The sequence below is a fragment of the Giraffa tippelskirchi genome, chromosome X, assembly GCF_054371585.1.
Source record: "Giraffa tippelskirchi isolate mGirTip1 chromosome X, T2T-mGirTip1v1.2.pri, whole genome shotgun sequence".
NCBI lineage: Eukaryota > Metazoa > Chordata > Mammalia > Artiodactyla > Giraffidae > Giraffa > Giraffa tippelskirchi.
This window is the reverse complement of record NC_137289.1, coordinates 63,921,878-63,934,396: the sequence shown is the minus strand read 5'-3', so window position 1 is coordinate 63,934,396 and position 12,519 is coordinate 63,921,878. Positions and strand designations below refer to the sequence as shown.

At 36.6% G+C, this 12,519-nt stretch overlaps 1 protein-coding gene across 10 annotated transcripts in view; it reads left to right on the top strand.

Moving 5' to 3' along the window:
- Positions 1–12,519, top strand: part of DIAPH2 (diaphanous related formin 2) — a 952,992-nt gene that overhangs the window by 743,201 nt on the left and 197,272 nt on the right. For all 10 annotated transcript variants that reach the window (XM_081565323.1, XM_081565331.1, XM_081565339.1 and 7 more), the window contains one exon: positions 3,648–3,783. In XM_081565323.1, coding sequence (XP_081421449.1) covers positions 3,648–3,783 — 136 coding nt within the window. The remainder of the gene's footprint in view (positions 1–3,647; positions 3,784–12,519) is intronic.

Below are 12,519 nucleotides of genomic sequence, written 5' to 3'. Positions count from 1 at the left end.
ATTTCCATTAAAGAATAGCTGTTATCATCAGGACAAGGAAGAAATACAACTGCAAGTTACCAGTTTTTTCTATCTTCATAATGAATGACAGCATTCAACAGCTAAATAGTCTAGTAGATTGATAATGGAAGCGTCCATCCAGATGTTGGTTGATGGTTCACTAGATCAGAAATCTGACTGATAATAAAATACACACAAGCATTAACCTCCCTTCTCTCTTCTGCTACTCACCTCCTCTTATGTTACTTACCAAAGATCCTGCAACTTGTTAGTATCAGAGCCTGAATGCATGTTGCCTTTGCATGTTGCTTTTTTTTCTAAGTTATAATTTTATTTCAATACTGCCTTTTTCAAATACTTATTTTTCATTTTATTAATTTTTATTGAGATATAATTTACATATCATAAAATTCACCCTTTTGAAGTACCAAATCAGTGGTTTTTAATATATTCACAAGATTCTGCAACCATCACCACTACATCATTCCAGAACATTTTCATCGTGACCAAAAAGAAGCCCCATACTCATTAACAGTTATTCTCCATTCCCCGCTCCTCCTGTCAACCAACAGTCTGCTTTCTCTCTCCATGGATTTGTCTATTCTGGACACTACATATGAATGGAATCATACCATATGCAGCCTTTTGTGTTTGACTTCTTTTACTTAGCATAGTATTTTAAGGTTCATTCATGTTGTGCCATGTATCAGTCCTTTATTCTTTTTATGGTCAAATAATTTTCCATAAACAATATGTACCACATTTTGTTTATCCACTTATCAGTTGATAGACGTTTGCGTTGTCTCCACTTATTGGCTATTGGAAATAATCCTTCTAATGAAAAATCTTGCACAAGTTTTTATATGAACATGTGTTTTCTTTTCTCTTGGATATATATCCAGAAGTTGAATTGTTGGGTCCTATTGTAACTCTATGTTTAGCATTTTGAAGAACTCAGACAACTTTCCAAGATGACTCACTATTTTACATTCACACCAGCAAGGCAAGGCATTCAAATTTTTCCAATTCCTCACGTGTTATTATCTGTTTTGTTGTTTTTTTGTTATAGCCATCTTAGTATTCGTAAAGTGGTACCTCCTTGTGATTTTGATTTGCAGTTCCCTAGTGTCTAATGATGTCGAATGTCTTTTCATATACTTATTGGCTCTCTATCTTCTTTGCAAAAATGTCAATTTAAATCCTTTGCCCATTTTTAGTTGGGTTATTTGTCTATTTATGGTTGAGTAGTAAAATTTTTATATATTCTTATCAGGTATACGACTTACAAATAGTTTCTCCCATTCTGTGGATTATCTCTTCACTCTCTTGACAGTGTTCTTTTTTTTTTTTCCTTCCCTTTTGGCTGCACCACACAGGTTGTGGGACCTTAGTACCCCAACCAGGGATTGAACCCAAGCCCTGGCAGTGAGAGTGCCAAGTTCTAACCACTGGACCGCCAGGGAATTCCCTTGACAATGTTCTTTGATAGATAAAAGTTTTTAGTTTTGATGAAGTTTTATTTATATGTTTCTTTCTTTGGTTGTTTGTGCTTTTGGTGTCATATCCACATTATCTTTTCGTCCTCAAAGAATCAAACAAACATTAAACACTGAGAAGAGACATAAGTTCTTTTCCCAACTTTGAAATTACATAAATGTGTGACCTTAGACAAATAGTTAAACTCATTCAGAACTCAGTTTCCACATCTGCAAAAAGAAGATGCTTTCAGCGGAACAGGCAATTTTCAAGTTTTGGTGAATAAGTTAATTTCTATGAAACCCCCAGGTTAGTGGTTCTCAACCTGGGTAACATCTGCCAGTCTCTGGAGACATTTTTGGCTGTAACCACCAGAAAGAGGTGCTACTGGCATCTAGTCGGTGGAGGTCAAGAGTGCTGCTAAATATCTTACAAGATGCAGGACACTCCTCCAACAAAGAATTTATTGTTGTTGCTAAGTTGTGTCCAACTCTTTGTGACCCCATGGACTGCAGCCCGTTGGGCTCCTCTGTCTATGAGATTTCCCAGCAAGAATACTGGAGTGGGTTGCCATTTACTTCTCCAGGGGACCTTCCCAATCCAGGGATCAAACCCACATCTCCTGCTTGGCAGGAGAATTCTTTACCACTGAGCTACCTAGGAAGCCTACAACCAAGAATTGTCTTGCCCCAAATGACAACAGTGCTGAAGTTTAGAAACGCTGCTCCAAAATTATGATTCTATTATTCAAGTTTAAGTGGTAAGTCTTTGATTTTGTCTACAGGAGCCAGAGTATTTTGTGCTCTTAGCATAATTCTAGATGTGCTAGTGTGATAGCAATAGTAGAAGGGAGAGGTACCAATAATTCTTGCAAATCAGAATATTTTTGAAAGTGCTTTTTAAAGGCTTTTGAAAACTACTATAGGGACTTCCCTGGTAGTCCAGTGGCTAAGATTCCATACTCCCATTGCAGGGGGCCTGGGTTCGATCCCTGGTTGGGGAACTAAGATCCCACATGCTCCAACTAATGATTCCAACATGCCTCAACTAAAAAAAAGATCCCTCATGCCTCAGTGAAGATTGGAGATCCTGCATGCTGCAACCAAGACGTGGCACAGTCAAATAAATAAATAAATACAAATAAAGGTTTTAAAAACTAAATAAATGAAAACTATTATATCTTTTAATATGTAGAAAAAATATTTCAATATAGGTACCTCCAGGCCAAGCCTTATAGATGTATTCTTGTTATTGAGTTTTTTTCTTTGGGGTTTTTGGAACAAAACAGTTTTTGTGAAATAGTTGGTACATGCTGTGAAATAGGTCTAATGAATTAGAATAGGAAAAAGAAAAGCAGAACAATTTGATGGAAGGAACTTGCAGTTGATGTGTCTCTGTGTTAGTGATTTCTCTAAAATGACTCTTCTCTAAAGTGCTATTAGTCCAGCTGAACTATTTACTCTAACTTTATCCCATACTGTCTGCTGAAATGTACTGATTACCTTGAGTTCCACACATAATCTATGCAAAATAAAACACAATAGCTGGAAGTACATTTCAGCATTCCTAAAGACCTTGACATGTAAATGCTATTAAACTTGCAGGTTTGTCTTTCCTGTGACAATATGGCTGATTGTTTCATGTCCTGCACCATTAGATGTAATGATGACCACCACCACACCCACCACCATCATTGTCATAGACTAAGTGTTCTAAGTACTTTATAAATGTATCTTATTTTTCCTCACAAAAATCTTATCAGTTGGTTTTGAAAAAACATTTTTCAGGAAAGGGTAAAATGTAAAAAAAAAAGTGGTAGAATACCTGCTAACCATGTTTCCCTATTAAACTTTTTCTTGTGTATCAAAACTGTTTCATGTTTCAACAACAGAGACAGAATGTTTATTGGTAAATCTGTAAATATTCATGTTTCTAATTTTCTAGCACCCCAGGTAATTAATAGCAATTAAAACCCGAGTATACTTTTTTTTTCAAGAAGAAATATCTTAGGCTTATTTCATCCTCTCAAAAGTACCTGAACATACCTAAAAGCTGCTATAATACTATTCCATCTCTGAACATCTACACATGTGTATATAGAATTTTAAAATTGCACAACTCCTCTAATATATAAGCAATGTAAGAATTTTTAACTTTGTTTATATGTACAGGAAGCAGTGAAAGAAAACAACAAGAGAAAAGAACTGGAAGAGAAGACTAGGAGGGCAAAGCTTGCAAAAGAGAAAGCTGAACAAGAAAAGTTGGAACGCCAGAAGAAAAAGAAACAACTCATTGATATAAACAAAGGTATGAAGTGCTTCCATTTAAAAAAAAAAAGACATATGAAGTGTAAAATAATTGCACTTAATTAATTTTGAATTATAAACTGAGTAATTACGGTTTTGTGAGAAAATTTACCATTTATTAGTTACCTTTATCAAATATCTCTCATTATTATCTTTATTTCTTGCCATCCTACCCTGAACACATGGTTTTTGATAGCCAATGCAAGGTAATATGTTGTTGCAACACTCTTTTTCTTTTCATTTTTTTAATCAAATTATATATGTTCTGAATGAGGCAGTGGTAAGAGAAGAAGAGTGAGATGAAAAGAGAAACACTGGTCTGGGGAGGTGAGCCTTATGGTTTTAATTTTATTTTATTGGCACGTGCCTGTTGATAGTACAGTAACGACTAACACCCTCCCTTGGGTTCTTGAACATTTCATGTCTTAATGGATATTGACAGCACTATTAAAAGCTGAAAAAAAATAGGGAGAAAGCACCTTGTCCAGTTGTGAGCCTACGAACAAAATACTGGTATATCCACATAGTATGAAGTAAGTTGTTTTCTTGGTTAGCAAGAATGACTGCATATAAAAGGTGGATTTGTTTGCTTTGGTTTTGTTTTCTTTTTAAAAAAGACAGGGTAAGGAAAGAAAGTGATCAGCATCAGGTACCTGCAACTGAATAATGAAAAAGCATAGCCTTCGCCACTGGGAGTTAGAGAATTTAAAAACAAAACAAAATCTGAACAGGATGCAAGATAATATGATTAATATGGACCACCTGTTTATAAATATATGACATGCAGAATTGCAAGCACTGTATAATGTTTACCATGTGCCAAGCACTGTTCTAAGGCTTTCACATATTTTAAGTACATTAATCTTCATAACATCTCTATGAGATAGATGCTATTATTATCTCATTTTACAGACGAGGAAACTGAAGCTTAGAGAAATTACCGAAGTTGCCAAGGTCACACAAATAGGAAGTATTAGCAGCAAGATTAGAATCTAAGTAGTCTGGTGATAGCATCTTTGCACTTATAAATGCCATTGTCAAATAATAATAGCAATAACAACAGCAACAACAGCAAACATACAGAACTTACTGTGTATCAGGAACTGTTCTAGGAATTTTATGTATTTGAATATATTTAATCCTCACAAAAGCCTAATAGAAGAGTATTACTATCTCATTTTAAGATGAGGAAACTGAGGCACAGAGAAGTTAAGGGAGTTGTCCAAGTTGACATAGAGAGTAAGAGGTAGAACCAGGCAGTCTGTGGCCAAAGTTCATTGTTAATTATTGTTATGCATTTTTAATTATAAGTATTTATTATAATTGAAAGTGAAACTGTTGGTCGCTCAATCGCGTCCGATTCTGCGATCCCACAGGCTGTAGCCCACCAGGCTCCTCTGTTCATGGAATTTTCTAGGCAAGAATACTGGAGTGGGTTGCCATTCCCTTCTCCAGGGTATCTTCCCGACCAGGGATCGAAGCCCGGTCTGCATTACATGCAGATTCTTTACCATCTGAGCCACCAGGGAAGCCCCATTATCAATTACTCTGCCACAAATCTTCTAAAGTGATATTTGGTAAATCTTCTAAAGTGATATTGCTACCATTTTCTTCATACCTTTAAAATACATACAAATTTTTAGAAAGTGACTACAGTTTATTTTTTTGCCCAGGAAATAAGCATAATTTTAAAAGAAAAAAAGTACACAGAATGAATAAACAGCAAGGTCCCACTTATGGCACAGGGAACTATATTCAGTATCCTATAAAATACCATAATGGAAATGAATGTGAAAAAGAATACACACACACACACACATGTATATATATATATATATATATATATATATACACATACACACATATATATATATTCTCAATAAATGGCTGATTTACTCAGAGGAAAATGGAGCATGACAGCTCTTGCAAGTCACTGCACAGATATGCCAACATCCCTAATTTTGAGTGAAGCAGAATCTCAGTGCAACATTTGGGTCTCCCAAACACAAGCACACACATACAGTCACAGACACACACATTTCAAGGTGTGGAGATTGAGGTGTTTTTCACTCTCTGTTTCTTTGCTGATTCATGCTCACTCCATAAAATCTGTGTTAAAGGTGAGGTCTTTCCCCAAGCCTAGTTATTTTCTGTCCGTTTTGATTGAGTGGGGTATATCTTCTGCCATATATATATATATGTGTTTGTGTGTGTGTGTGCCTTTGTGTGTGTGCATATATATGTGTGTGTGTGTGCCTGTGTGTATACACACACGCATGCATATATACACACACGCACACACACACATATAGCTGAATCACTGCACTGTACACCTGAAACTAACACAATATTGTAAATCACTGTGAGGTGAAAGGGAAAAGTGTTAGTTGGTCAGTGGTGTCCAATTCTTTGCCACCACATGAACTGTAGCCTGCCAGGCTTCTCTGTCCATGGGATTCTCCAGACAAGAATACTAGACTGGGTAGCCATTCCCTTTTCCAAGGGATCTGCAAAATCCAGGGATCAAAACTAAGTCTCCTGCATTGCAGGCAGATTCTTTAATGTCTGAGCCATCAAGACATTTTAAAAATAATAAAAGAAAAAAGTAAACTGCCAAGGTAAAATAAGGTAGTATCAACATAATTTAGCAAGCAGGTTTCATAATTAGGATCAAAAGAACAGGTCCTGACTGACGATCACTCAATTAGGGAAAGGACTAGAGCACAGCATGGCAGTAGGTATTTGCGGGAAGTTCTCACTTAATAGGCGATAGAGTCAGTAGAATAGCACTGAATATTAGCTCCCTTACGTGCATGGAGGAGTACTGAAAGAGGCTGGAAGAGGTAGGGGACAGATTATGCATTCTCTTGGTTATACTAAGGGTCTTACACCGAGAGCTATGGTAAATCTATGAATGTTTCTAAATAGAAAGTTAATGTGCTTTCGTAGGTTTCTTAGAAGGATCATTTTGACAAAAGCATAATGGACTGAAAAGGGAACAGCATGAGACAACAGAGGTTAAGAGGTTATCACAGTCTTGACAAGAGATGATGGTGGCCTGAATGAATGCAGTGGTAGTGCCGTTACAGAAGTCACCAGTAAGAAGTGTATTCTATTCTATAGGTTGTGGATATGTACAGACAGATTTATTTTAAGGAGTTGGCTCATGTGATTATAGAAGCTGGCATGTCCAAAATCTGCAGAGTAGGACGGCACCGTGGAGAGCCAGGGAAGAACCCATGTTGCAGTTCAAGTCCAAAGGCAATCTGCTGGTAGAATTCCCTCTTGCTCAGGGGTGATCAGTTTTTTGATCTATTCAGAACTTCAGTTGATTGGATGAGGCCCACCTGCATTACAGAGGGCGACCTAATTTACTCAAAAATCCGTTGACTTAAATATTTATCTCATCCAAAAACACCCTCATTAGTCTGAACTAATATGTGAATACCATGGCCCGGCCAAGTTGACACAAAATTAACCATCACCAGAGGGTTGTTAAAATGTAGAATTGACTGACCTTGATGATTTTAGATGGGAGAATTAAGGGAAAGGGGCATTAAAGGTATCTTCTTTAATAAGTAAATCAATTTAATAAATATAGAAAAAACAATTCACAAATAGAGCAAACTTCATCAGGAGGATTACATGATAGGTGACATTTTGAATCTCATGTCATTTTAAGAAATGTTGTAAAGATGGGAAATATCTAAGAAGCTCTTGTGTGTGTGCATATGAAACTCAGGAAAGGTTTGGATGAGAAAGACAGACTTGAGAATCATTGGTTTTTGATGATTAAAGTTAAGATATATTAGTTACCTAGGCTTCCCAGGTGGCTCAGTAGTAAAGAATCCGTCTGCCAATGCAGGAGCTGCAGGAGACATGAGTTTGATCCCTGGGTTGAGAAGAGCCCCTGCAGGAAGAAATTTCAACCCACTCCAGTATTCTTGCCTGGAGAATCCCATGGACAGAGGAGCTTGGCGGGCTAAGTCCATGGGGTTGCAAAGAGTTGCACACAACTGAGCACACACGCAGGCATGCAAGCTTATTAGTTTCCTACACCTTCTAGAAGAAAATGCCACAAACTGGATGGCTTAGAACAACAAGGTTTATTGTCTCCCAGTTCTGAAGGACAGAAATCTGAAATGAAGGTATAGGCAGGGTGCTTCTCTTCCTGAAGACACTAGGGAAGGATCCGTCCATTCCAAGCTTCTCTCTTTGTTTCTGTTAGTTCCTTGGCTTGTGGCAGCATAACTTCAGTCTTCACATGGCATTCTCCATGTGTACACATCTGTCCCTTCACATGGTGAAAGGACCCCAGTCATGTTGAATTAGAGGTCCAACTTAACTCCAGTTTGACCTCACCATTAGGTTCTTGATTGGTGGCCCATATGTAACAAATGTTGTTCATTGTTCAGTAGCTAAGTCGTATCTGACTCTTTGTGATCCTGTGGACTGCGGCATGCCAAGCTTCCCTGTCCTTCACCATCTCCCAGAGTTTGCTCAAACTCTTGTCCATTGAGTCGGTGATGCCATCCAACCATCTCATCCTCTGTTGCCTCCTTCTTCTGCCCTCAACCTTTCCCAGCATCAGGGTCTTTTCTAATGAGTAGGCTCTTTGTATCAGGCAGCCAAAGTATTGGAGCTTCAACTTCAGCATTAGTCCTTCCAATGAATATTTAGGATTGATTTCCTGTAGGACTGACTGGTTTGATCTCCTTGCTGTCCAGGGGACTCTCGAGAGTCTTCTCCAGCACCACAGTTTGAAAGCATCAGTTCTTTGGTGCTCAGCCTTCTTTATGGTCCAACTCTCACATCTTATTATTATTGTTATTGTTTATTGTAATATTACTTTACAATTAGAGTATATGTGTGTCAGTACTTGCAAATATGTTTTAAAAAGAGATCCTTCCATTGAAATTATATAGTCTTAAGAAGATGAAAGATGCAGAAAAGTAAGAATGAGAACAGAGTTTGGTAACTGGGTATCCAAATGACATTCCGTGTCAGTGAGTTTCCTAGTATCTTATAAAAGATACTACTGTTAACTAGGTGGAAGTCAGTTGCAGGCATTCTTAGAGTCTGGGAGGAGGCATGATGGAGCTACATAAAAGGTGAATCCATAGAAGACATGAGAATGAGGTACCATCTGAAAGTGATTCAAAGAACTTGTAAATGTGTCCAGTTATAACAGTGTTATCCATTTTCCACTGAAAGAACTGACATAGAACATTAGAGTACCATTGTGAGCTACATATAATATAAGCTGTAGAGATAGTTCATGCACATTTGACTGGAGATAGATACACTTGGAATGAGGAGATCTTACCTGTACAAAGATAGTCAAGTAAAGAGTCCTTGGGTAAAGAAAGTAATTTGAAAATTGCAAATGACTTTAAAAACACAGATACTTTTTTTGTAAAGTTTCTATTTCATATGAACTTTGCAAAATTGGCAGCCCATCCCTTTTTAAAAATCTCCTATGATCCCATATATCTAATAAGTAACAAGATGTATTTATCTGGCATGCAAAATTATATACATTCATCATGAGAAAATATTTTAGAATCTAATTATCCAGAGGAATAATGGGATAAAGCAACCACAAAAGATTATTTCTGTAATCTAGATGTGATCAACCAAACTCAGTATTAAGTAAAGATATCATGGAAACCAAGCAGCCAGAGAATTACATCTTTATAGTTAAATCCGTTCAAAAATGCCATGTCTCCACACACACACAAACAAAAAAGCCATGTTTCAAGGCTCCATTTTGAAAGTATTAGAGATCCAAAGGCAAAGGCTATGATAAGAAATAGTATTTTTTTACTGTAAAAGAGAAAAAAGACATGGATATATATTAAAGAGACCATCATTTGTAAACATTAAGTGACATGACTAAAAAGTTATTAAAATCTCTACATTACAAAAGTGGAGATCAGTCCTAGCTCTGCCACCTACTCACTTTATGACCTTGTTCTCTTCCTTCATCTCTTCATGCCTCAGTTACCTCATTCATAATGGAGGATAATGACATTTGCCTCCTATTGTTTTAGTGAAGATTAAATAACACAGATCCTAGAAAATTCTTACTGCTGCTAATGATGAGTCATTTTGTGCTCATTGAAGAACTCAGAAAAAAGTTCTCAAGACATAGTCCCCATCCTAAAAAGGGGTCCCCAAACTAAAAAGTTTACAGTTTTGTTCAGAGATGTGTAGGGGAGAAAAAAACTGTCCGTTGACTGGGGCCCTATAAATTACATGGACAAAAGGCAGATTAACAGGAGAAAAATGAACAGATTTATTAATACATGCATCATGCATACACCTGAGAGCATTCAATGATGAGTAACTCAAAGGGGTAGTTAGAACTTGGGCTTATCTTAGCAAAAGAATAATACATTTTTAGAAGTTTTTAGATGAGACAAAGGCAAAGCACTTTGAGTTTCTAGTGTGGCAAATTGTGGGAACGTGAATATATGAAGAAACTAATGGAAGATAAGAGCTAGTGGGTAAACTGTTACGTAGGTTCCCCTGGTACCGTTTCTGAAAGGATAACAGTCTATCTGGAATAGTCTCTGATGAATAACTTCTTTTTATTCCTGGTAAAGAGTAATAGAGGGACACCTTCACAAATTTATGTCCTGCTTTTAGGCAGATATCTACAGGGCTGAGAGTTTTTCTGGTATCTGCTTCTTCTCAATTACCTTCAGCTTGAAATAGTGGCATATTTTGGGGTGAAATGTTCTGCTACTCTTCAGATGTGATAAAGCTGAACCAGCAAACAGTGTACTGATATATAATAGAGATTACTTCAGACTATCTAAAAGGAGAGATCAATGAGATCTGGTAAAATGATGTAAGGTTTCACAAGAAGGCTAACTATGGTCTCTGAATATATCAATCGAACTAGATGCTGAAGGATGGGTAATATTTGGCTAACCAGGGGTGAAACTATTCAAGTAAATGGGACTAACGTCTGCACTGGCGCATGTCAGCATGGAAGGTGGAAGGCCTCATGGAGGAACTGTTTAGTGGCCCACAGGGAAGTACATCCAAGTGATGACAAGGATAGGTCCTAAGTTCAGGTCTTAGATCTACAACTGAGTACTCATATAATCTCTGACAAGGATTTTCATCTCTCTGTGCCTTAATATCCTCCTCTATAAAAAGGAGTAATAAAACATTCTTTGTTATTGTGAGGGTAAAATGAGGTAATCCACAGAGACTGATGTCACTAATACTCTAGTCTATCAATTACATTGATGTCATTGGTCCCTGATGAACAGTTCAATGTTCAGTAAATATTTTCTCAGGTTCTCATTGTCCTCGTTTTCATCATTGGCAGAGGAGAGTTTGAAATTGGAAACTATTGGAAAAATAGGAAGACTGTTGGAAAGACTTGTGAGGAGTCTTGCAAGTCAGATGTGGGGTTGTGATGTGATGAGGTAGGAGAGTCAAGGTGATTATAGGAATTTGTTGAGGGATCACCCTGGTAGTGAGCCAGAATACAAGAAAGGAGAGTTGAACACAAGGTGGATATAGCTGGAAGAGAACAGTCAAAGGTGAAGAAAAAAAGGAGTTAGCTCATATCTGATGTTCCTTTCAAAGGAGTTGCAACCTGTGGCAGTTTAAGAAGGTGGTACATGAAGGAAAATTTTCATGAAAGAGATGGAGGAAAAAAAGGCATTTGGTGTTGGAAGCAATGGGTTCACTGATGGCCTAGACTTTTTCTTTTAAGAACAGCAGAGTTTCATCAATATATAACTATGTATAGATGTGTTTTGACATCTTAGATTATTTCATTAATCCAACCAAAATTTATTGCGCCATTCCCCAAATAATTTTAATTAAAGCATGCACAGTAATACATCATTTATTTAAATGTAAAATTGAGAAAGCAAATTTAAATGCAGCGAAACATATGCTAAATCAATAAATGTACTCTAAAATATGTGTAACAGTATGTAAACTATGCAAAGTACTTGGCATAATCTATGTTCTCCAACCTTTAATTGTATTAATATAGATGGTAATTAATTTAGGGATCATGAAAAATAAATTAATTAATTCTGTAGGTAGAGTAAGAAAGCTTACCAAATATTTGTAATATTTGTGAATAAATCTCTTTCTTTTCATGTTTCTGGAACTCAGAAAATTAATTGCAAGGACTAACAGGAAACAATAAAAATGCATGCATTTCAAAAAGGGTGTTTTGAAATTGGAAACTCCAAGTGTGATTCTTATGCAAATATTATTTAATCAGGAACAGTTTTGCTTCTCCTTATATAATTATATGGAAATTAGAATTACCTGTTTGCTTCTAGTATGATTATAAACACAGCTACCTGAGTCAGATTTGATGATAAATCAGTCTTCTGATAGCGAATAAGCAAATTTTAACCAATAAACCTAAACATTTAAGCTCTATCATTAGTGGCAGATAGCAATTTTAGTTTTCTGAGTTTTAAAATGATTGTATCTTACAAGTTAATTAATTCATTTCACATTATTTTAATCTGGATGGATCAAAATGGTTTCCAAATGTCATACCCCAGGCATTAAATTATAGTAACCAATAGTAAAGATTAGAATATCTGTAAATAACAGAATTAGTCCCAAGCAGTATTAAAGCTTGGGCTTCCCTGATGACTCAAAGGTTAAAGAATCTGCCTGCAATGTAGGAGACCTGAATTCAATCCCTGGGTTGGAAAAGATCCCCTGGAGGAGGGCATAGCAA